At 38.1% G+C, this 26,680-nt stretch overlaps 1 protein-coding gene across 11 annotated transcripts in view; it reads left to right on the forward strand.

Annotated features, from left to right (window-relative positions):
- CHL1 (cell adhesion molecule L1 like) overlaps positions 1-26,680 on the forward strand; it is a 199,854-nt gene that overhangs the window by 139,392 nt on the left and 33,782 nt on the right. For 10 of the 11 annotated variants that reach the window (XM_060631573.3, XM_060631571.3, XM_060631579.3 and 7 more), the window contains 9 exons: positions 1,668-1,790; positions 2,879-3,049; positions 4,010-4,057; positions 6,454-6,574; positions 11,971-12,155; positions 18,113-18,244; positions 23,832-23,972; positions 24,300-24,411; positions 26,327-26,493. In XM_060631573.3, the coding sequence (XP_060487556.3) occupies positions 1,668-1,790; positions 2,879-3,049; positions 4,010-4,057; positions 6,454-6,574; positions 11,971-12,155; positions 18,113-18,244; positions 23,832-23,972; positions 24,300-24,411; positions 26,327-26,493 (1,200 nt within the window). The remainder of the gene's footprint in view (positions 1-1,667; positions 1,791-2,878; positions 3,050-4,009; positions 4,058-6,453; positions 6,575-11,970; positions 12,156-18,112; positions 18,245-23,831; positions 23,973-24,299; positions 24,412-26,326; positions 26,494-26,680) is intronic. The other variant, XM_060631585.3, reaches the window with a different exon arrangement.

Consider the following 26,680-nt stretch of genomic DNA (forward strand, 5'->3'; position numbering starts at 1 on the left):
TGCCCCTTCTCTCTGAGTATAAATAGATTCAGTAACTATCTAAAGGCCCTGTTAACTTCAATACCAATGAACAAGGGGCTTTTACAGCAAGTTACACTAAATAAGTGATTTGAACTTGGAGCTTTGATCACCTAATAGTTTTGTAAATTGCTACATATTATTTGCATAAGGTGTATACTTCCTACAAAATGACTTGTTTAGTATTTGCTCTCCGTTAAAGCTAAGTAAGGCATTACCAGATAGGTGGCATTGAGATTTTACCTACAAGACCTTACCATAGTGATGGCCCGAGACATACTTTCCTGTCTCTTGGTGGAAATTTCATGCTAGCTAGAGCAAAAGCATGATGCCACGATAGTTGCTGTTTCAAATATGTTTCCAGCCTCACTATGAGAAATCTGCCACAATGCGTTGACCAAGAGGAATTGACTGAGGATGGTCACATGACTGAAACCTGCCTTCCAAACTAGCAAAGGCACTGTATATAATGCACTGCCCCTGCAGTGCTAAGCCTTGAAGGGTCCTTGAATTTAGACAAAAAGCAATTCAGTGTAACCAGCTGGTGCATCGATAAGAGAAATGTCAGCAAATTCCTTCAACCAGTAAGGAATTGGGGTCGGAGTTGAGGGACAAGGGAATAAATACATAGAAAATGTCAGCTCCTCCAGAAGAAACTTTACAATACATGAGTGTATCTCTAGACTTCCAAGAGTAATGATTGTCTCTTGTGAACCACCATTTGAGAATGAAATATAGAGATGGAATACCCCCTAACAAATTCCATCAAGCCATCAGTGTTATACATACCTTCGTAAGGTCCTTTTCTTCCATAAAAGCCTGATTAATTATATCATTCAAAACCCCCTAATAAAATCATACGGTGTTAATGTAGTGTTCAGGCATAATACATTTTGAGTGTTCTTAAAATGATTTTATAAATAATTTCATAAAAATAATCACACAGTGGTGCTGGGTTTCACATTCTGCTTAGTTGTGACTTAGATTTCCATTGTAATTGTATTGCCCTCTTAGGAAACTGCCTCCTGAATGGGGGAAAAATGTTAAAATTTTGCCAACTCTTCTTTCCTACATCAATTCCATTTCATTTAAAATTTCATTTCTGGGAGTGATTCCAATGTGGAAGACTCTCTTAGCAACTTAAAATGGTCATGTTTGGCTTTTTGTATTCATACTCTTTGCCCCACGTGGGCTTTGAATTTTTACTTTAGTTTGGTTATGCTTTGAATGGAGTATTTGCCCATTAAATCAAGGACTTCACAGTAAAGCCAATGCAGAAAATATGTATCTGCCTAGAAAATAAATCACAGTGTTTGAATAAAAAAAGTTATCTATCAGATACTAAACTCAGTGAATCCAGTGACTCAGAACTTGTAGCTCTAGGCAGAGAAATACGCACAACATATTGTTGCTAGTTGATGTCACATAGCAAAAATATTTGTCATCTTCACTTGCAGAATGTAGAAGCATTTTTAAAGTTTTATAAGGATGCACCCCAGATTCTTAACAGTGTTTTCTTCTGCAGGGGAGATACAAGAACCAAGATTTGGGCACTGAATTTGTGAAGCATGCTCTATTTTTTAAAAAGAAGGTGTTAATATATTATTGCTTGTGACATTAAAAGTGTCTTAAATAATTTTGTATACTAGATGTTCCAAAATTCCCAAAAGAAAAAATTGACCCTCTTGAAGTGGAGGAGGGAGATCCAATCGTCCTCCCATGCAACCCTCCCAAAGGCCTTCCACCTTTACACATTTACTGGATGAATATTGGTAAGTAGCATTCTGTTCCATACATAGGAGACCTTTTAATTTCATGCATCGTGTCAGATATTATAGCGGAACAAAGATTTAGAAACAATGTAAGATTATCAACGTGGAAAAAAAGAAAAAGCACATTATCATTGTGGAATGAAATCGTTTTTTAAAAAATTATATCCATCTGTAGAGTGTGTTTCAAGTTTTAAATATTCTATTAAATGTATACATGAAAACACTAGAAAACCCTTAACTATATCTCTTGATTTTATCATATCTGAAAGAGTAGAGGCTATTGATATGGTAATGTATGTCTGTGAAGAAAATGCTATCTGCATTCCAAACAACTTACTTACCTTTGGAATATAGTCCATGTCAAAGTTGAGGATGGCTTAGGTCTGTGTTGCTAGCCTTATATTTCTATTTAATAATGTTCTACCTGCTACATAGAGTGACCCACAGAGAAATTAGCATGAACCTTTGTGTTTCATTCGCCAAAAATTGTATTCACTCTCAAGTTGAAACTCCAGCTTCTTGTATAGTTCTTCTGGCATGTGCCTTCACAATGTGCCCTAAATGTTTTCACATTGTAATGGAGAGAGAAAAATGATAATATTTGTACAGTACTTGGAAGAAAGCGAGACAAACTATTTTTGGCTGCAGGCAAACATTCCAGACTCCAATCACTCTAGAACTTTCCAAGCTGCATCCAGGAAAGACAGATTAATGTCTTACACATGACTTTTGGGGAGATCTGTTTGATTGAACCAGTTGGACCAGTTTTCAGATACACCAGTATAGAAGTAGCAGCCTAGGTGGTAAGGAGAGGTAGAAGGTACAGAATGGTTGTCCACCAGTGGGTTTCTTTGGCTAATGGTGGAAAGTATGCTCCCAGGGATTTGTTGTTGTTTTTTTATTTTTGTTTTTACTTTTTACTTCTCACTCACTGCTCTTATTTTAAGACCAGACTTGTGAGGAGTAGGAAGACCAAGCATGAACAATGAAATGAAATGAAATAATATGAAAGAAAGGAAAATAAAGAAGGGGGATGAAGCACAATAAAGGACAGTTGCTCCTATTAATGACAAAATGTTTCCTTCCAGAGTTAGAACACATTGAACAAGATGAAAGAGTATACATGAGTCAAAAGGGAGATCTGTACTTTGCAAATGTGGAAGAAAAAGACAGTCGAAATGATTACTGTTGCTTTGCTGCATTCCCAAGATTGAGGACTATTGTGCAGAAAATGCCAATGAAACTAACAGTTAACAGTTGTAAGTCCAAATAATTTATCGTTCCGTCGTGAATGCTGAATACAAATGCGCCTGCAATTTCATTCTGGCTGAAGCCAGTTAAAGCTGGGTGGATATTTTCCGCCATTGTTTAGTTCAACTCTAGAGACTTCATCCAGATGAAAGAGACATCTGCAGCTGCAGACCTACAGTAGCTCTGTCTCTCAGAGCCAGAAAATCAAATCTCAATTCACAGTACAAGTATATTTCATTTGACGTCTGCAGGATCTGGTCATTTGCAGTGGGTGCAATACACGATGACAATCTAAGGTTTCTGAAGCAAGTCTCAGGCTTTGATGCATCGTGATCTTGAGTAACTAGCAGGCTGAAAATGTCAAAGAAAATAGGAGTTGAAAATAAAAAGATTGAATATTATATATATATTTTTTTATCACATCAAGCTTTGTTGTTCTTCCCAAATTGGCAAAGTTATTTGAATTGCTTCTCTTCCCTGCTTGATTCTGCAGATGCCAGTCTGGGTTCCCAAATGGGAAAAAGTCATTAGTGGGAGAAAGAACCATAAGATTCAAAGGGCAGAGATAATCCCTGACAGTTGACTGACTGAATAATTGGCTCTGGGAGAGTCGAAAGTTGGCATTACCATTTCATTGTCTAATTTGGTTCATGGTTTTTTTTCATTGTTATGTGTAGATAGACTTTGCCAGGTCTTCACTATAGCATCACTTTTGGCAGCCTCAGTTCTCTGTAATAGAGCTGTAATCTGTGTCCTCTCAACCTTGGACTCATCTGTGGTAGTTCAAGATTAAGCTCATTATAATTTTTTTTTTTCAAATATATCCCTTAAGATGATGTTCTAGTGAAGCATGGTTATATCTCATTTTGTAATTTTTCTTAGACAAAACTGTGACTTTCCATTCATTATTGATACTAGCATCTACCATTATGTTTGTGAGTTTTTTCTTTAATTTTTTTTTATTTCAGTAAGGCATGCTAATGACTCAAGTTCATCCACAGAAATTGGTTCCAAGGGTAAGTTGATCACGTGAAGAGGGTTGGCATTTATTTTTACCTTTTGTAACTCATTGTCATCTCAAAGCTTATATTTTTCTGTTACTATGTTCATGAGTATATTAAAATACTGATATTTCTATAAAGGAAACCCCTTTGCATAGAGGTTTCTACTACCCCCCCCCATCCTTAACTATATGCAAAAGAGTGATATTTATAAATTCATCACTATGCAAAAGTATCTATATTTATATATGATATAATTCACATAGACAAATACACATACCCTCCCACACATATATGTATTTTTTTTGAGAGAGAGAGAGAGAGAGAGAGAGAGAGAGAGAGAGAGACCGTTGGGGGGGAGGGGCTGAGGGAGAAAGAAAGAGAATCTCAACACAGGGCTCAATCCCACAACCCTGGGATCATGACCTGAGCCAAAATCAAAAGTTGAACACTCACACAACTTGCCACGCAGGTGCCCCAGTATGTATATATATATTTTAAATGTTTATTTTTGAGAGAGAAGGCATGAACTGTGGAGGGGCAGAGAGAGAGGGGGACAGAGGATCCAAAGCAGTCTCCATACTGTCAGCAGAGAGCCCAATGTGGGGCTCAAACTCACAAACTGTGAGATCATGATCTGAGCTGAAGTGGGGCACTTAACTGACTGAGCCACCCAGGTGCCCCCAACATGTATATTTGGGTCTCCTAAGATTTCTGTCCTTTTTGAGTGACATTTTGGTTGATAGTTGTTACATGTACGTAGAAGAAAGAAATAGTAGAGAAAACACTAGGTTTAAGAAAGTTAAGTGGTTATGTTTCTTGTAAGACTTCTCAGAGTACTTTAACATTGGGCTGTAACTCTAAGAATACAGTTGGCTGCATTTTCGTAACTCATTTGTCTGTGAAATATTACAATTTTCCCCCACAGGACAGGTACTAGAACTAGTGTTGTATGGAAGATGCCTGAGTGAACCTGAATTCTATAACTAGTTTTCCACAGTTCATTTATGTGAATGCAACAAATGTTCTTCATGTCATGGGGGCCAGTGGCTTCATCTAGATTTCTGATACACTGGCAACATCAGAAGGGCTGGAAGAGGACTCTTCTCGGTGCCTTCTCAGTTTGAAGGTGGATTGATTAAATATACATCCCCAACTGCATGATTGAGGTCAATAACCCAGACATGTTCCTTGTATCTGTACACCCCTTAGTAAAAATAATAGCACGTACTGTGTGTTCAACAATTATTTTTTGACAAACACATACTTGTAAGGAAGCTATAGCATTTGCACACTGCTATCAGGGCTTTTCATTTCTCTACGCTGAATGTCAGCTCTTTGCACCTTCCACATCGTGTCAAATCACACTGACATTGGATGGACAAAAAACAATTTGTGAGAACATTTGGAAATGATGTTAAAACTTACATTGAAAATGAAAGCCCTCGTTTGCCGTTGTATTTGAAAAGCATTCTTGAGCATGTAACAGAGGGAACATTACAATATGTAGTTACTGAAAATGTTTGCTTATCATTCCCTGAAGCACTATGTTTCTTTGAGGGGCTGAGATTGTAAATAGAGTCACCTTAAAGAACTTGCCCACTTCATAGATGCATGGTGTCCACCATACGCTTCCTGAATCAGAATTTCTGGGAGCGAGGCTCGGGAAGCTATATTGTAACAAGCATCTTATAAAATACTTAGGCATACTAAATGAAATTCAAATTCATACACAGCCATTAGACATGGCAAGGTCTGATTAAAGTGTGGAATATAAAATCATAGGCTATCTGTTAACTTTTAAGGACTTTCATCAAGAAACTAATTGTCTTGGGGCATCTGGAGGGCTCATTGGGTTAAGAGGTGGACTTCAGCTCAGGTTATTTGTGAGTCATCTCACCATTTGTGAGTTCAAGCCTCACATCGGGCTCTCTGTGTCACCTCATAGCCTGGAACCTGCTTCAGATTCCGTGTGTGTGTGTGTCTCTCTCTCTCTCTGCCTCTCTCTCACTGTGCCTGCACACTCTCTCTCTCTCTCTGTCTTTAAATAAACTTAAAAAGAAAAAAATGAATTATCTTCAACCATACTTGAACTTGTGAAATTTGAAGGTGTGTTTTCAGTCATGACCTTCTTAAAACTTGGTGCTACACTAAGTTATTGCATCTGAGGGACCATCCATGCTTCGTGGTAAGAATGGAGTCTATTTAAATGGCAATATATTAAAAATACATCTGTGTATATATACATAGGAGCATATAGGTAAATACATTTTAAGTTTTAAGAAAGATTTAGTGAAGATTAAGTTTTAAGAAAGATTTAGTGAAGATTAAGTTTTAAGAAAGATTTAGTGAAGGATTTTAACTGCCTTCATTTGGAAAAAAGTATGTGACTTTTCTTTTCTGTATTATAGCAAATTCAATCAAGCAAAGAAAACCCAGATTGCTGTTGCCTCCTACTGAAAGTGGCAGTGCGTCCTCAGTTACCATCCTCAAAGGGGACACCCTGCTGCTTGAGTGTTTTGCTGAAGGCCTGTGAGTAACTTGACCCCGTTCATGACTTTGTCAATCCCTTTCTATACAGAATAATGCATTAGTTAAGCAGTTAATCCTATATACACATTTTTAAAATGATTTCTTTAAAAAAAAATTCTGTTACCACTTTTCTGGAGGAAGTAATTTGCACTTCACTCTGCAGACTTCAGGCTGTGACTGAGATTGATTTATAATTAGATTGCTCTGTCAGTTTGTGAGAGTGTGAATGGAGGTGACAATGAAAACATTCTCCTTACCTACGTCAGTAGGGGGATGCCATCCTTAGAGCTTGAAGTTGTTACTTGCCAGTCTCTTACTGTGGGTGCCAGGTTTTTGTGTCTCTGCTATCACATTTTCTCCCACTCCTTCTTGCTATGCTATGGGTTCTGATTGCTTTTCAGGTTGCAAGGAGCCTTATTTATCTATTATTTCACCCTGCTGCCCTTTGCATACAAAGAGGTCCAGAGCATGTACTTTCAGAGCATTTCACCTAAGAATATAATTAACTCAGCTTCTTCTCGTCTGAAAAATCAATGCAGGTTTCCAAATCCTCCAAAAAATGTCACTTGGTCATGTCTTGAAATTGTTACATTTGTTGAGCAAACACCCTAAGCCTTTGTAAATAAGGACTATCTTATGTAATACTTAGTCAAGGGACTCTTCTAGCTGGGCATCTGGTTGGTGAACTGGGATTTGAAATTTTAAGAATTGTATTCATTCATAACTCAATATATATTCTGAATGAGTTATTTTAAATTGGTTTATGAAGAAAAAGAGCCAATTTTAATGGTTTTGCAGTCCCTTAGCTTTGTAAACGTCTCTCTCCATCTGGCAAAGATATACAGGTCGCTTATGTGTTTGAAATGGCATGCGTAAGCTCAATTCATGCTCACCACGTTTCAAGGCGGCCATTATTCCCATTTGCAGGTTAGGTAAATGACGCCCAGAGGCTTGATTGAACTTGTTCAAGCTCAGTATAAAGTGGAGCTGGAGTTCCATCCTGTCTCCAGAACCCTAAACTACCTCTAGATTTAATGTATTTCAGTTCAACCCAATGAATGGTCTGTTCAATTAAGGGGGAGGTGGAGGAGGGCAGACACAAAGAATGGCATTGTTTCTGAATCTGAAGAAGTGGCTGTAGGTCTATACTTCAGTAAATGGTTAGTTGCAATGAAAATGTTGATACTATTCATTAAAACAGGAAAACTTTCACAAAGAAACCGATATGGAGGGGTTTAGATTCTATAAATTCTGTGAATAAGGCAGGAATTTGGAATAGTTAAAACAACAATGAATCTCATTCAGAAGGGCAGGCACTGAGTGGAAAGTGCACATTCAGGTGTCAGTTCACACTTGCTCTCACCCTGTGGGAGCTTCATTGGAAGTAGAGGGGGGTATTGTCGCTTCCCTCTGTTGATTATTGGCATCAAACTGTTTTCTTCACTCTCTTGCCTCTGTAACTTGTAAATTCTTTTTTTTTATTTTTTTTATTTTTTTTTATTTTTTATTTTTTAATATATGAAATTTACTGTCAAATTGGTTTCCATACAACACCCAGTGCTCATCCCAAAAGGTGCCCTCCTCAATACCCATCACCCACCCTGCCCTCCCTCCCACCCTGCCCTCCCTCCCACCCCCCATCAACCCTCAGTTTGTTCTCAGTTTTTAACAGTCTCTTATGCTTTGGCTCTCTCCCACTCTAACCTCTTTTTTTTTTTTTTTTTTTTCTTCCCCTCCCCCATGGGTTTCTGTTATGTTTCTCAGGATCCACATAAGAGTGAAACCATATGGTATCTGTCTTTCTCTGTATGGCTTATTTCACTTAGCATCACACTCTCCAGTTCCATCCATGTTGCTACAAAAGGCCATATTTCATTTTTTCTCATTGCCACGTAGTATTCCATTGTGTATATAAACCACAATTTCTTTATCCATTCATCAGTTGATGGACATTTAGGCTCTTTCCATAATTTGGCTATTGTTGAGAGTGCCGCTATAAACATTGGGGTACAGGTGCCCCTATGCATCAGTACTCCTGTATCCCTTGGATAAATTCCTAGCAGTGCTATTGCTGGGTCATAGGGTAGGTCTATTTTTAATTTTCTGAGGAACCTCCACACTGCTTTCCAGAGCAGCTGCACCAATTTGCATTCCCACCAACAGTGCAAGAGGGTTCCTGTTTCTCCACATCCTCTCCAGCATCTATAGTCTCCTGATTTCTTCATTTTGGCCACTCTGACTGGCATGAGGTGGTATCTGAGTGTGGTTTTGATTTGTATTTCCCTGATAAGGAGCGACGTTGAACATCTTTTCATGTGCCTGTTGGCCATCCGGATGTCTTCTTTAGAGAAGTGTCTATTCATGTTTTCTGCCCATTTCTTCACTGGGTTATTTGTTTTTCGGGTGTGGAGTTTGATGAGCTCTTTATAGATTTTGGATACTAGCCCTTTGTCCGATGTGTCATTTGCAAATATCTTTTCCCATTCCGTTGGTTGCCTTTTAGTTTTGTTGGTTGTTTCCTTTGCTGTGCAGAAGCTTTTTATCTTCATAAGGTCCCAGTAATTCACTTTTGCTTTTAATTCCCTTGCCTTTGGGGATGTGCCGAGTAAGAGATTGCTACTTGTAAATTCTTGAGTTTAAGGTAGGTGCGATTCTACTTCAAGATGCTACACTATAAAAATGTAGGAAGAGCAAGGAAGTATACTAACAAAAATTGGCTGGATAAGTACCTGAACAAAATTTGAGAGTATGAGATAGTGCATGTTTGTATATAAAAAGGGATTAAGGGGTGCCAGCGTGGCTCATTCGGTTGAGAATCTGACTCTTGGTTTCGGCTCGGGTCACGATCTCTTGGTTGGTGAGATCGAGCCCCACGTTGAGCTCTGCCCTGGCAGTGCGAAGCCTGCATGGGATTCTCTTTCCCCACCAACCCCCCACTTCTCTGCTCCTCCCATGTTTCTCTTTTTCTCTCAAAATAAATAAACTTCTTTAAAAAAGGGATTAAGCATTATGTTTTCCCTCAAATTTTCACTGCCCAAATGCTGTTAGTGAATGTTCCTTAAATTTAAAAAAAAAGAAAAAAATTGACAAGAATATAGCTGGATATTCTTGGAATAGGAGAGATAGGTCACTAGATAAATTAGGTCTCATGTTCACCTGATACTTGTAGGTAATCATTTTATTCTGTTCTTTCAAGGGATAGGTGTAAAGGATTAGACTGGTTTTCAAGGACTGGCAAAAAAGAAAGGACAGAAGGAAGGCAGGCAGGAAGGATGAAAGGAGAGGAGAGGAGAGGAGAGGAGAGGAGAGGAGAGGAGAGGAAAGGAAAGGAAAGGAAAGGAAAGGATCTTGCAGAAGCCTGCAGAAAGTGAGATGCTTGCACTATTAAAGCATGAACTCATAGAAAAACCATTTTGCAGGAACTTAGGTCCAGAGCAGCCTGTAATTTGGCAAATTGCCATTTTGACAGATGGCGTGGAAAGCAAGCAGTTAAGAGACTTGAGTTTCTGCATCCTGTTAGGTAGTGTGTGCATGAAGCCAGCAGCTAATATCATCTCCCAGCTGCCTGTTGGAGCATCATTACTGTTTCCCACAAAAGGGTGCCCTGTACTCAGACTGGGCAAATAGAAAGTGGTGGTTCTAGATCTGTAAGGCACATTACAGGCTTCAGCCTGGAATGGTGGAGGGGAAGAGAGTGTGTAAATTAAGGGACCTACCTCTTTACCTTCTATATAGTTTTTGCATAATAATGGAATTATTTTAATGCTTGCCTGAACAATTCAAACAGTCTGAGATAATTGACAGAAACAATATGAGGTAATTGTTCAGTGATTAACTACTAACTAATTAATTCGGCTACAAGCATATATCCCAAGAATATACAGTTAGGAAGGGAAAAGGGATCGAAAAAGCACAGGTATAATAAAACACAGCCATGGAAAAAGCAAGTTTAGTGTTAGACAAACTGAAGTTCTAACATGTCATTTATTACCCTAGTGACATTAAGTGAATTAATTAACTTCTTGGAGCTTTAGAATCCTCATTGATAAAGTGACGATCATAATGCCCATCTTTAGAATATGTCAATAACCTGTAGCTATTCATAATAAAAATAAATAGAGCAAGGAAAAGCAGCATCAATAAAAATAGCAAAATTAAGTTTTTCCATTCATATAACCCAACCGGAGAAGAGAAATTAAAAAATATATTAATTAAAATCAGCCTTCAGTGTTTTCTTTTCTTTTCTTTTAAATGTTTATTTATTTTTGAGAGAGAGAGAAAACGTGAGTGGGGAAGGGGCAGGGAGAGAGATGGAGACACAGAATCCGAAGCAGCCTCCAGGCTCTGAGCTGTCAGCACAGAGCCCCTACGTAGGGCTCGAACTCACAAACCATGAGATCATGACCTGAGCCAAAACTGGATGCTTAACTGACTGAGCCACCCAGGTGCCCCAGCCATTGGTGTTTTCCACATGACTTGTAAATCACAAGAGTCATAAAGGTCACCAACCCTCTGCTTGTCTGGTTTTCCTGAGCTGGGATTTTTCTTAAACCCAGGTGGCTTGATTCCCCACTACTGTTTTCCTCCTTAAGGTGGAGACAGTTATTCTCTTGATGTATGACAAGTTATCAGTTTGGTTTTAGTTTAGTTCAGTTTTTTTGTTTGTTTGGTTTGATTGGGTGATCTCATCTTTCTGAGCAAGGGAGATGTGGTTCATCTGCCCCCTCCTCCTTGCTCCCACCCCCCCTACTTTTCTCTATTCCCCAACAAAGGAAGAAAGCCACTTGGGTAGCCATGTCTGTGCAGAGCCCACCTTACCCTAAAACAGGCCGTTCTTGGTCCAGCCGTCACATACAGTTATCACATCTGCACCATGTTCTCCACTATCAGCTTCATTTGTATTAAGAGGATAACACTTCCCTCTGCTTACTATTGGGTCCTACTTTATCTTGTTTTTCAAACTCATATAGGGAGGAGGGCTATTATTTCTAGCCACTCCAAATCATCTATAAGGAGGTTTCACACTTAAAATATTTCTGGTAAAATATTAAAACCTTGAAAAAAAATCTTTTAATATTTCTGTGGATCCAATTACCCACCCTTTATCTATATATACCTATTCAGCTATGATAGATAGTTAGTCCTCTTAATGGAAGAAGCATGATTTCCATGGAAGCAGACTATTAAAGGTGCTTGCATTAAAGGAGACCTGATCCAATCCAGTGTTCACCATCGATGGTGGAGTACAGGTCAGTGCCCTGGGAAGGCTGATTGTTACTTACTGGAACTCTGAGAGCATATGTAAAAACAATATGTTAAGTGATGTATCCTGTGAGTAGCTTTGATTTTAATTTTGCAGCTTAAAAAATGTTTATCATGTATTTATTGTTTTGCAGACCAACTCCACAGGTCGATTGGAACAAAATAGGTGGTGATCTACCCAAAGGAAGAGAAACAAAAGAAAATTATGGCAAGACTTTGAAGATAGAGAACGTTTCCTACCGGGACAGAGGGAATTATCGCTGCACAGCCACCAATTTCTTAGGATCAACCTCTCATGATTTTCATGTTGTAGTAGAAGGTACTTTCCCCATATTGATTTATTTTTCTTCTATTAAAGGAAAAAAAGGTGAACCTATAATTCCAAAGCATATATGTTGAAACAGGTAAGCTGTTTAAACTTTTGTTTTTGGAGTGGGTATTGAACTATATTATACTTCAGTTAACCAGATTTGACATTTCACCTGCAAAACCTTGTAAAAGGGACAAATGGAAAGAAAAGATCTCATGTTAGGTATTAAACACACCTGACTTTCACACAATTTTTATTATATATATGACACTGCATAATATTAAATCATAGAAGAAGTAAGCATTACAAAGACAAATTATTTTGAGGAGCTTGGAAAAAAGCTTAGAGTTTGTTTCCCAGTCCTGTGGTTAACTTGCTATCTCCTTAATCAATTTACTTTGACTTTCTGTACCTTAGTTTCTTCCTCAAAAAAAGAGGGTATCAGGCAAATTGTCTTAGTTCTTTCCTAGATACAGTTGTTTTTTTGTTTTGTTTTGTTTTGTTTTGTTGGTCCATATCTTGGGTTCACATGATATTCAATATGTTACTTATGGGGATGGAGTAGACTGAGTGCTGTAAATATAAATTTTCTATCAAAAGATGCAAGATACATATTATAGTAAAGTTATCTCTGTAAACCCACGCCTTTTGTTAAATAGAGGATTAGCTATTGTTGCTTGTATTCATAGAAATAAATAGGCCATGATGTCATCATTTAAAAAAGGGGGAAGCCACACAATGTGGATATTGGGGCTGTACCTGCCCTGCAAGTAAAGTTTATCTGGGCATCTTATGAATCTGATTGATGCACACTGATTTCTATGGGTCTAATTACAGTGAGGTCTCCTATCTATGGTTTGGTTGACTGAATTGATCAAATTAATGGATTGATTACTGCATTTGTACTCATTTAGTGCTGTGAGGGCTTAACTAGTGAAAGGAATTGTCTCTTTCAGGGTCCCATTTAGTGAACTGATGCTCTAGGGTTTCCACTTATATTCCAATAAAGTTTACCTCTTAAACCTTCAATCTGTACAAGGAACATCTAAGTAAAAAGCTGTTTTAATGAATGGGAAAAAATGAAGACTTAAACACAGATTACATTTACAAGTAAATGTTAAGATAGATGTTTTGGTCTAGCTGCTGTTTGGAATAACACCATGTTTTTAAGACCTCACCCACAATGTATATGGTCTGTTCAGTTAAGAAGAATGGAAAACCAAACATTAGAATATCATTTTCCTTGATTCAACAAAAGTAAAACTGGTATAGGTGACATCTTAATATTATGCATAAATATCAACATTTGCCATCAGTGATATATTCTTCTGACCTGGAATTATTCACAAAGAAATTCAAAAAGGAAGATTTGAGAAGTTTATATATATTTTTATTCATCATTTGATGCTTCATTGTTTTTGTTTTGTTTTGTTTTTTTCATTTGCTGCTTCTATATAAATCGGCTACACCATGCAGCAGGGATATTTTTCTGTAACCCCCTACCCCTGCCCCAGTGTAAACACGTATATCTACAAACCAGACATGTCTAGTTGTTAGCTGCTCCTACTCCAAATTGCTGACTGTTAGAAATCCTTCCAGATGGCTGGAACATTGCTACGGTAGCTGAATATTTTAACAATCTGGCCACGGTTTTCTTGACTATAAGACTGAAGCTTTGAAAAGAATTGCAAGGGTTGCAAAAAAAAATAAAAAATCAAGGATGTAAACTTAATTACGCAGTTTAAAATGTTGACTATAGGACTCCAAAGGAATACAGGTTTCCTGAACGAATTGTCCTCACTATTCATAAAACAGCTATTAGCACTATTGAGATGTAAATTATGTTTTTATTAGGAACATTTAATCTTTTCTCCTTAATGAGAAGCTACTAAATGTGCCCTCAGTTGTATGTTTTAGGAGTTTCTTTTCACACATGCAAGTGAAAAGCACACTGGGCTCAAGAAGTAATTTTTTCTTTTTTGTGTATATGTGTGAAACCAAGAAATACAACCTTCATTTATCATATGCGCAGATCAGCTTACTTTCTTTCACTTGTCTTCTGCCTTCCTATATCTCCTTTCCCCTTTTTTGTCTCTTGTTTAGCAACTCAAATTAAATAACAAGAATCTCCATGTGATCACAAATCAATGTAACCGTGAATTTTGAAAATTGAGTCCATTCTGAAAACACCCATTTGTGCTTAAGTAAAAGCATGTATTGTTTTGTAGTCTCTGTAGATGTGATATTTTTTCTTTATTACTAAACATAGTCAAATTCTGTAATTTAAGTTACAACATCCTAAATATGAAGACCGTGTGCATTTTCAAATTGTCTAATCCAGGTAAATAAAAACAGCTAGGATGTATTGATGAGGTACAGCTATCCTTTCTAGATATCTATGATATAAATAGTGCACATTCAATAAAAAGATAAACATTAAAATGACATCTAAGCATTCTAAATCCAAAAAACAGAATATGACCACAATCACATTTCAACTGATTATTTATTTATTTACGTATTTATTTATTTATTTATTTTAGTGTTTATTTGAGAGAGAGAGAAAGAGGCAGACGGACAGAGTGCAAGCTGGGGAGGAGCAGAGAGAGTGAGACAGAATCCAAAGCAGGCTCCAGGCTCTGAGCTGTCAGCACAGAGCCCAACGCAAGGCTCAAACTCATGAACTGTGGGATCATGACATGAGCCGATGTCAGACGCTTAACCCCCTGAGCCACCCAGGTGCCCCTCAACTGATTATTTAAAAATAAACTCCCACCAACTTGCACCATTCTCATGTTGTAAACTTTTGAACCATTTAAACTTTTGAATTTTGCTGTAATAGGAAAATATTTACATAGAATTACATACCCATAATTGTCTTGCATTTTAAAAAGCTATCATGAACTCGAGTGCAATTCAGAGATTGATATACTTAAGAGAGCCTCGTTTTCAAATGATCTATTTTTTCTAAAAAACTACAATTAAATCCAAGGTTGATAAACCTCACAATTTTGATTTAATAGAACATAGATATTTAGTAGGAATCTGTTACTAAGAAAATAGCCTCTGTGTTGTTTTATAGGTACCAAATTTCCTATTTTATTTCATTTTCCTTTCAGTGATAAATGTTTCTCATTAACTTGTTATATTCTAAATGGTTAGTCATTTGCATCTCACTTTTTAGCAACATAGGGAAATTATCATCTTTCTTTATATATAATTATGACAAAATGAGTAAAGTTGCAGCATAAGTTATTCTCATCAATTATCATGTATCTTAGGATAATGGATAAAAGAATGGGATTCACTGATGTTTTCTCCCAGGATTTTCCATTTTATCTGTTTTTGGTTTTGTTTTGGTTTTTTTAGTTCTTTCTCTTGAGTTTTTCTTTGTCTTCTTTCAACTAGATCTTACCCTTCAGGAATAGAGTTACGTGTTTGAAGCTTTGGCAAACATCTGTTTGTTCTCTGTCCTTGTGTGTCCCTAGACTCACTTCACTCACCAAAAATATCCTGATTCATAGCCAGTGTCCTCGGGCTCACTCTACATTCTTATGTGAACAAAGTAGCAACTAGCTAAATATGTTCAACCAAGACATGGCATGATGAGACTGAATTACTAGAAGTCAGTGATTCCCTCCTATCCAACATTCCTTCTTTCCTCCCTATGCCTTTTTCACTAGAGTCTTTGGGGATCAATCATTTCACTTCAACTTGTAATTATTCCACGTGTGTCTGTTCTCCTTGTGCCAAGCAGAGGAGACACAAGGAAGGGTAAGGTTCCTCCATGGCTCTGTATTTATCTGAGAAACATAAAACAAATACCTGAGCACTTAAAAAGCTTACTCAAAAGAGCTAAAGTTTAGCAATGATTTCTAGTGAATATATAAAACGCCTTGGTATCACCCTCTGGTGTATAGATGTTGGAGGAACTTGGATTTGGGAGCACAAAGTGAAAGTTAGTAAAGCAATTTGGACTTCGTTCCTATCAGTGGTCTGAGTTACTAAATAGTAATTAACTAGAAATCACATCACATTTTCCTTGGAGTCCCAGTGCTACCCAGTTTACAGGTTCACAGATCCATGAAGTGGCCAGAACACAGAGTGGGGCTTCTTTTGTTGGTGACTCTAAGCGAGTTAGATGGTGTCTCTCTAGCTCAGTCCTTGGTCTGCAAGGAGGTAGAATCAAATAGGCTGATAAGCTTAATATGGATACCAGGGGTTAATGAAATTTGTAGGGTGAGAGTAGAGATAAAATCTGTATTTTATTATGCATGGATATTTAGAGAAATGTCATCATTACATAACCTTCTTTATTATTTTTATTGAGATATCATTGATAACATTAATTTCAGGTGTACAACATAATGATTCGATATTTGTATGTATTGCAAAATGATCACCAGGTTAAGTCTAGTTAACATCTATGGCCACACAGTAACAATTTTTTTTTTCTTTTCATGAGAACTTTTAAGATGACTCTCTTAGCAACTTTCAAATATGCAAACAGTATTATTGACTACAGTCAACATGCTGTATATTATATCCCTATGATTTATGTTTTTACATTTAGTTTTTGCTCTGAAAGCAATATTAGTTTACTGTTGTAAGGATAGAAATTTTCATGTTCATGGAATTTTTTCCCTCTAACCCAAATGTCTGATTTTATTGTGGTAATGTGAAAAGACAAAAAAAAACCAATAACATAAAAATGTACATATACATACACCTCAGAGAATCGTGTGCAGTTTATAATTTGGACTATTGCATTTTAACCTAAACGACTAAATATTTACAGATTATAGGTGATGAATACACATATTTAATTTAAGATTTAGTAACTAAGTCCACACCGTATGGAATAATTTCTAGGGCACGTCCCTTTCTCAGGGATGAACTTTCATGGTTATTTGCATATTTTTGATTTTCTTGGTGAATTTATAGGCATTTTCTTTTGACACAATCCTTTTGTTTCCCCTTTACTTACACACAAAAAAGCAGTTTACATGACTTATTTTTTCATTTCACATATATGTATCTTTAAAAGAGTTTCCTTTTTGACTAAAAATGGAAATCCAAGAATGTCTTGGGGGAAATAACCAAGCAACACTTGATGGAAATTACTACCTGCAGGTGTTGTGCAATTTTCCCTGGAATCAAATTATCCAAACCATCCACACTTTAATCTAAATCTTTTTTTCACTCCTGACATAGTAATATACTTAAGGTGACAAGATATGGCAGTAATATTTGCACTAAAGACAAATGTCTCATTCTGTACTGAAACACCACTTAGAAATATAATATTGGAGCAATAGAACATGCCAAGATGCAATAATTTAAATACATTTTTCCTCCATTGTTTTCAGGGCAAAAAGCTAAATGCTGCTTTTAGGCTTTCTTCTCCCTGTCTTACAAAAAATAATCTCTAGGAAAATAATGTTTCCACACTTCTAAGATAGATAATTAGATATCGGTATGGGTATACAAATGATACAGAGTCATTAAGAAATATTTAAAATAAATGCTGGACATTTCAATTTCATTTAAAAATTCTCCAGATACATTTATCGAATATCAGCCTTTTTAGACGCCTTGCTGTAGCTTGAAAATAAGCTCAGCCAGCACTAAATAAACTTAACCATCTGCTTATCCCTCCTTCACTTTCTGTTAATGAGGTAGATACTTGTGATGCTGAACAAAGTGATTGTATGCATGTTAATTTTATTATGCATGCTAAGAGTCCAAATTAGATTGCGCACACACACCATGCATGCACGCATGCACACACCCTATAACTAAAAACAGCGTCCACCTTGCCTGACGGAACATTTAGAAGAAAGAGCTAGTGTGAAACACTTTATTGTGGCTGCCATCTGCTGGCACATTATAGAAACACAGGCATTAAAATTTTCGGACCTCCTGACATGGTTAAAGTCACTTATGATGTCTTCACTTTATTCCAGAGCCTCCTCGCTGGACAAAGAAACCTCAGAGTGGTGTGTATAGCACTGGGAGCAGCGGTATCTTGTTATGTGAGGCAGAAGGAGAGCCTGAGCCCACAATCAAGTGGAGAGTCAATGGCTCCCCGATTGACAGTAAGTGAAACACCAATTGTGATGCAGTGCTGAAGGCAATGGTGTGCTCGGATGGTTGATAGGCAGACACCCTGGTTATGTGTAAGATGGGAGTTGGGAAGTGGCTGGACCATCTAGACAGATCCAGCCAGGAAGTTCAAAGTTGAATCTTTCCCAGCACTTTGATTTATGCTTAGATTTATGGAGAAGTGATAAATAACATTTGTACTTGTTGGGTCATTATATTAACTCTATATAAAAATTAGGTTACAAAGATAAAGCAGCTGATTGAGAAAAAGGAGAAAAGCCCATTCCTTTGCTTTTCCCTGAGAAGAAATCGGTGCAGTGACCTAGTGGTTGAGAACATGGGTTGAAACTCAGAATTGCCCTTAGACCCAAGCAACAGTGACCCCGGCTCTGGGTTCTGCTCTTCACAAGGACCTGGTCTGGCCATCCTTTGGTCATGCCTGCTGTCATTATTTGAGACTTTCACAGGCCAAAGAGAACTGTAAACATGCCCCCTACCCCTGGCTCCCTGCATGTTCTTGACTGAGCTCCATTTGTACCCAAGATCAGAAAAATCCCTGTCTAGTCAGCTCTCAGCCATCCCAAATGGGCTGGGCATGGAAAGGCAGGGATGCACAAGGGCTGAAGCCTGATTCTCCCCACTCTACCATGTTCCAGCAAAGAACTCTGAGAAGTCCAAAAATCCTCAGTTTGAACCTAGAGCTCTTGTCATTTTGAATGTCTTTGTCAAAATAGGACAGAACAAATCTTATTTGTCAACTGACTAGTTTAATCTTGAGCATTTCTATTATTGAGACATATATATATGGCTTTCATAAGTTTCTTTTGTCCTGGACCGTTCATACCAAGTGTAGACGTCTGGTGGTTCAGAGACCTGGGGTCCCATCTAGGCTGTGCACCTTCCCAGGTATATGATCTTGAGTTGTTTACTGAACGTCCCAAAGGTTTAGTTTTGTTGTTGTTGTTGTTTTTTCACAGCACAACAGAGCTAATGATGGTTGTGATGGAAAGAGGTCATTGTGGTCAACCACCTAGGATAGTCGTTCATCTGTGCAACATTATGATAGTTTATAAACTCTGGGGCCAGAATGCCTGTGTTTGCATCTAGGCTCTGCCATTTACTAGTTGTGTGACTGGGCCTATGACTGACACTCTTAAAATCTGCTTCCTCATCAGTAAAATGGGCACGAAAATTGTACCAACTCATGGATTGTTATGTGGATTAAAGGAAAGACCATGCTCACGACAAGAAAATGCTCACGACAGGGACATTCCTAAAGTATTCTCTACTTTTATTGTTGTTACATACCACACACTCAGGAAACCTTAGCCCTCTTTATTGAAATCCTCAAATTGGAGATTTTTTTCCCTCATCTCTTTAGAGAGCAGACTAACAAATGAAAGATAAGGCTTCAGGTAGATCAGAGGGAAATGAGATCAATTGTTGTGTATAAAGAATGTTAAGGATGCTAAAATAAGGAATGCAGATTCTCTGGAACATAAAATCATAAAATTATATATCTGAATGGTACTCAGCTGTTTATGAAGGACATTCATATATTGCTTTGAATCCCCAAATGAACATTTTTAATGGAGGTACGATTATTCATATTTAACAGATCAATTCGTTCATTCAGTAATTTTTATTGAACGCCTTCTTTGTGCCAGAACTGACTGGCCTTATTGCTGGGACGGTAGCAGTGAATAAAATGAACAGTCCCTTTTCCTGTGGACCTGACATTCTAGCGGGGAGAGTCAATCAATAGACACATAAGCACATAAATCTGTGTTGTAGTGTGATAAATAAAAAATAGCTGACTAAGGGATGGATGTAATACAAGTTCAGGACCGAGAGTGGCTCTTTTATTTTAAGATAATACTAGGAAGCCTCCCGTGGTAATTTACCTGAAAAAAGAAGAACTGAAAGAGTTTAGGGGGCATCCATGTGTGGGAAAGCTTCCAGTGTAGATAGGTCAGTGAGTGCAAAGACCCTCAGGTATGTTTGGGGTGTTGATGGGAAGCCAGGAGTCCAATGTGGCTGGAGCTGAGTGAGTGGGCAGTGTTCAGACGCAGGATCAATCGGCAGATGCAGGGGTCACGTCATACATAAAGGGGAAAGCTCAGCTGGGGACTTGGGATTCTAGTGTAAATAATATGGGCAGCACTTTGAGGATTTTGAGCAGAAGAATGACATGATCTAATCTATTAACAAAGGACTTTTCTATCTCTGAATGGAAAATCAGCTGTACGACTACTCCAGCTAGAAGCTGCCTAGAAGACACTGGAACCTAGGGCTAGGTTGATAGTGGTAATGGTTAGGTTCTGGATGTATTCCCAAACAAGAGTCAATAGGTTTGTTCACGGATGAGGAGATCAAGGCTGAAAATAAACTTAGACAAGACAGCACAGCTGAATAATGGCAGGGATAGAAAACAAATCCACATCCTTGGAGTTCAAGCTCAGTGTTCCTTCCACAGCTGTCGACCATAGCTCTCCTTGCTCCCCTGCAAATGGGTTATAGCCATTCATTGGTTGGGATGCTCGGTAACAGTGGGATAACTGAATGATCTGAAGTCTCTCTGAGCTTATAATTCTAGCAATTCCATATCCTTTATATGTAGTATTTCAAAATTACACAAAAATGATTACTCTTGGAGTGCCTGAGTGGCTCAGTTGGTTATGTGTCAGACTCTTGGTTTTGGCTCAGGACATGATATCACAGTTTCCTGAGTTCAAGCCCCGTGTCAGGCTCTGTGCTGGCAGCCTGGAGCCTGCTTGGGATTCTCTCTGGATCCCCCTCTCTTTCTGTCCCATCCCCACTCCTGCTGTCTCTCTCAAAATAAATAAATAATCATTAAAAAAGTGATTACTTTTATTGATAACAGACTTAACCTTTTTCAAATGCTTTGCATCTAATATTTGTGAGCCTCCTAATAAGCCCTGCAGAAGATATATATTTTTTTAATTCTCTTGTTTGCACATGTGGCAACTGAGGCTCAAGGAGGTCACATTACTTAAGTGAGGACACAACCCCAGTAAATTTATAGGTTTTTAAAAAAAAATTTTAATGTTTTTATTTGTTTTTGAGAGAGCGAGCGAGCATGAGTGGGGGAGAGGCAGAGAGAGAGGGAGGCACAGAATCCAAAGCAGGCTCCAGGATCTGAGCTGTTAGTTAGTGCAGAGCCCAACATGGGGCTCTAACTCACAAAAGCAAGTTCATGACCTGAGCCGAAGTCGGACACTTAACCGACTGAGCCACCCAGGTGCCCCAACCCCAGTAAAATTAGAGCTAAACGTGGAACCCAGAAATGATTAAGTCTCAGAGCTGAAGTTGCTCACAGTGTATTGCATTATCACTCACTGAGGTGACCAAAGACAACTTATGGCACACCTAGTGTGTTTTGCTTGATACTGATAGAGAACTGGCTTTCTTGAATCCTGGGAGCTCCTGCTAGCCTTGGCCTGTATGCAGCAGCACGCTGCAGCTTCTGGTACCTATCCCAGAGGATGGCACGAAGCCATGCTCAGCTGTTACTCATCTCAAACCTGAGGCTCTGGTTTCATTTCTTCTTTTTGTAAGGCTGTGTTTGATTCAGGGTTTACCCATGGGAAGATGGTATAAGGAATCTAAAGAGAGTGATGGGGTTAGCTCTGACAGTTGTAGAGCTGGGCATCAGGTATAGGAATGCGGAATCGTTTCAGAGACTCAGTCCTTTGCAGCCTTGAAGAACTTCAGAGAGCTCCTCTTCCTGACAGTTCTCAAGAGAGAAACGACTCTGCAGGATTGTATCGATTTTCTACTGTTGCTCTACAAATTATCACTAATTTAGTGACTTAAAATAGTATACTTGTATTAGTTTACAATTCCGCAGGTTAGAAGTCCAACTAAGCCTCACTAGGCTGAAATAAAGTTGTCAGCCATGGTGTGTTCCTTTCTGGAGGAACTAGGAGAGAATCCCTTTCCTTGTCTTTTCTAGCTCCTAGAGAGAGCCCACATTCCTTGGCACATGACTCTCCATTTTCAAAGTCAGCGTCGTTGCATATCTGACCACTCTTTGATAAGCATCTCTGTTTGTCTGGCCATGGCCAGGGAAGGCTCTCTGATTTTAAGGAGCCTTGTAATTACATCAGCCCCACTTGGATAATCCAGGATAATCCCTCCATCTCAAGGTCCTTAACCTTAATTACCTCTGCAAAGTCGCTTTCACCATGTAAGGTTAAATATTTTTTTACTGATAGAGATTAGAATGTGGGTATCTGTTGGGGGCTATAATTCTGCCTACCACAGGGACCTTCTAGAAATAAAATGCCACCCAACATAAATGGCTTTCAGTCATTTCGGGAAATATTTCCCGACTGCCTCCTCCGTGATAGCTGCTTTTCAGGCACTGAGAACACAGTGCATAATGCACAGTCAGAGTCCTGCTTATGTGGAGTCATAGTCAAGTGTAAAAATATATTCATTTCTGACTATCAGGAAAAAATGTATAAGGAAAGTCTTCTATTTCAATAAACAATACTCAACATTTTCTACAAACCAAAACTTAGTATAGTCACTATTTTATATAATAGAGACACAATAAGAAAAAAATTAGGTTTATGGGTAATCTTGTCATGTCATTTAAAGTAAAAAATTTTAACATCTGTGTCCCTCACTTGACATTCCTAGGTAATATGTTTCCTTTACACTGCTTGTTTGTAGTGTCATAGTGGAGCAATGAGATCTGGCATGTGGCCAAATGCTGTAGGAGGTGGCATTCACTTGTCCAGACTCCAGTCCCTTCTTCCACAGTGGCCATATTAGTGCTGACCCTGCAGGTTCTGAGCAGAGTTAATGAGACAATGCATGTGCCACTTCCAACAGAGTTCTTTGGCCGTTTGTAAATCTACTAGAAATGTTAGATGTTCTTAGCTCCCAAAGGTATTTCCAGAATTATGCCTGGATCAGGAGTGAGGTAGCATTTATTGCCAAAAAGTAGAAAATCTAGCCCCTGATCCCAAGAAGGCTTTAGTCTTACTGTGAAAAGGAAATATATAAGTTGTGTAGCCAAAGTGGTTGAATAGCAAAGCAAGATAACTGAAATGAACAGTACACACCAGAAAATTGCACAAGGGCAGAGAAGTCAAATAGAGGAATAAAAGTGTCAAAGGGGGAACACAGGGGCCAATGTTGGTGGGTTGGGGAGATCACTCTGTGTTGATTCATGTGATTTGTGCAGGGCAGTGTTAGGACCTAAATTTACAAGAGAGAGTAAGGTCTAGTTATAGTGGGACTTGAACGACAAATGGAAAATCTGAAATTTTATTTATGGGTATGGATATGGAGAGGCAATGAGCTTGAGATCAACAAATATTTTAGCAATAAATATTAATTTGAAGGAAGATTGAAATTGGAGAAGGGTCAGGAAAAAAAAAAAAAACATGGTTGATGGTAAGAAATTCTAAAAATGGGCTTCGGTGAACTATTATTCACCCTAAACTCGCCTTAAAATATAAATACTGTGTGACACATTTAATAATTGGTGTATAAATATTTTATATCACATTTTTTATCATACTGACATTCTTTAATCTCTTGCAGAAAATCCATTTGCTGGTGATGTTTTCTCCCCCACCGAAATCAGTTTTACCAACCTACAACCAAATCATACTGCTGTGTACCAGTGCGAAGCCTCAAATGTCCATGGAACTATCCTTGCCAATGCCAATATTGATGTTGTAGGTAAGTAACAGTCTGGGAGCAGACTGTTTACTTTCTAAAGGAAGATGTTCAAGGTCATACACACAAGTGGACTGAATTCTCAACATATAAAACATGGGGAGAAACATCAAAGCACCTTTAATCTAGCGTGTGGGCATTAGCCTTTCTACTAAAATTAAACTTTCAAAAGTGTATTGAATTTGGATATTTTTCTAACTCAAAACCTTATACTGTGTTATTCAGCTGTCTCCCATTTTTATTAATGTGACTAGGATGTAGAAAATTTTAATTTGTGCACATTATTTCTTAATGAACGTTCACAACTGTATTTATGTTATTTTCAAATAGATGTTCGTCCACTGATACAAACTGAAGATGAAGAAAACTATGCTACGGTGGTTGGGTACAGTGCTTTCTTACACTGCGAGTACTTTGCTTCACCCGAGGCCATAGTGTCCTGGTAAGCTGGTACAGGGTTTTCTTAAGAGAATGTGAGTGGTAGATTTCATTCATTGTGTCTTCATCCATCATGTGACGTGCTGTTGTTCCATGTAGCCAATGCCTCTGAGAAATAAGATAGCAAACTTAATTACTTACCTCTCCTGGAATCATTAGGAGAGAGCCATTTCTGCTTACAAAGGAAAGGAAAGAATTGAAGTGATTACTGAGACAATTTTATATAGATAGACTTGGTTTTGCATTTTGGGTACATCAAAAGTCATATATTACAGCTGACCCTTGCCCATTGTGGAGGTTACAGGTTGATCCCCCATGTGACTGAAACTCTGTGTATAACTTTTGTTTACCCCAAAACTCAACTACTAAAAGCCTACTGTTGACTGGAAGCCTCACCCATAACATAAACAGTTGATTAACACACATTTTGTATGTTATATGTATTACATACTGTATACTTACAATAATAGCCAACTTTTTCTTAACGGTTTTTTCCATATTTCTAGGCTACATAGTTTGTGAGTTTTTTGTAACTGTTGTGTATTTCCACAAATTTGTCCAATATAGATAGTTACTGAAAGAAAATCCATGTGTAAGTAGACCCACACAGTTCAAACCCATGTTGTCCAGAATTGACTGTACTTTTTTGTGGTTGTTTTGGGTATTTTCTAAATAATTATCTAAGCCTGAATTTGATTCCAAACACATACCCTTAAAACTTTTCCAGCGTGTATTTTGAATTTAATTTCAATGTATTGATTGGGGTGACAAGTCCAAACACCTGTGTGAATCTGCCATATTTGTTCCTTCACCAGAAAAGCTTGGATAAACTGTTCTTAAATAAGTCTGCCATTGCTCTATAAGGCCAAGACTAGAGGGTAGATGGGGAGGTGGGGTCATTAAAGTGCAGGATCAGATCTTTCTTTAAAAATTGGGTATTTTGGGGCACCTGGGTGACTCAGTCATTTAAGTGTCTGATTCTCGATTTTGGCTCAGGTCACGATTTCGTGGTTTGTGAGATCAAGCCCCGCATCAGTGTGTAGCCTGCTTGGGATTGTCTCTCTCTTTCCCTCTACTGTCTGTCCCTCTCCCCACCTCCCCTCTCTAAATAAATTAATAAACTTAAAAAAAAGATTTAAAAATTGGATTTTTTGCATTATTTTTATTTTTAAAAATAGTTCATTAAAATGTGATTCGTCTTGAGTGCTGAGTTTTTTTGGCCACGCTTACATTTTGCTTCTGTGCCTCACTGGCTTTACCCTAGTCTCAGCTCTAGAAAGTCCTGTGTGAACAGCAGCCAGAGTTTATGCTTTGGTTTTTTTTTTTTGTTTTTTTTTTTGCTCCAGCAGCGTCTTATGTTGAAATACACTGGATAAATCAAGTTTTGGCAGCAAATGCTTAGAAAATGGATGAATGGAGGAGAAAATGGCTCTGGGTTGATAAGGGTAAATGTAATCCATGTCCACAGGACAGGAACTACTTCCTGGCCTGTAATATTTCTGAATGACCAATGTTTCCCCCAGACGGCAGGAGGTTCAGAAGGTTCATTATCTCTTTCAATTACTAGCTTTCCCATTTAGTACCCTGAAGCAATCATTAACTAAAGAGTTCACCATCAATAAACCAGAAAATATTTATTAAGCTGTGAGGACAGACGCAAAACAGTCCTCATAGCTATCAGGAATACAGCAGAAGCCTAGAACATGGTCCAGGATTTCCTCTAGCCTATTTGGCTGTTTGGACAGGTATGATATACACCTAGGATAGGACCCATTTGGGGGAAAATATAAACCCCGATGGAACATAAGGTCTTCTGAGCTCCTAGAAGGGCTAAGCTTAAATGACATCAGCAACCAGTTTCAAAAAAGAGAATATAATACTGTCACATCTAAAATGATTTATGCTTTCTATATTCATAGGCAGAAGGTGGATGAAGCGAAACCCCTTGAAGGTAGACGGTACCATATCCATGAAAATGGCACATTACAGATCAACAAAACCACAGAAGACGATGCCGGCTCATACTCTTGTTGGGTGGAAAATGCTAAAGGAAAAACTGCTGTGACAGCCAATTTGGATATTAGAAGTACTTTTATCTTGTTTTTACTTTGCATGAATTCTCACATAGGTTCAGTTTGTCCTTTTCCCAAATGAGACAATATGATATAAATTTGAGTGCATATTAAAATTTTTAGACTGTATTTCGAAACTCCCAGATTATGTTTCATCTGAAAGACCATCACTAAAATTATAGGAAATATTGATGACGTGTT

Source organism: Panthera onca, chromosome A2, assembly GCF_046562875.1.
Source record: "Panthera onca isolate mPanOnc1 chromosome A2, mPanOnc1 haplotype 2, whole genome shotgun sequence".
Taxonomy (NCBI): domain Eukaryota; kingdom Metazoa; phylum Chordata; class Mammalia; order Carnivora; family Felidae; genus Panthera; species Panthera onca.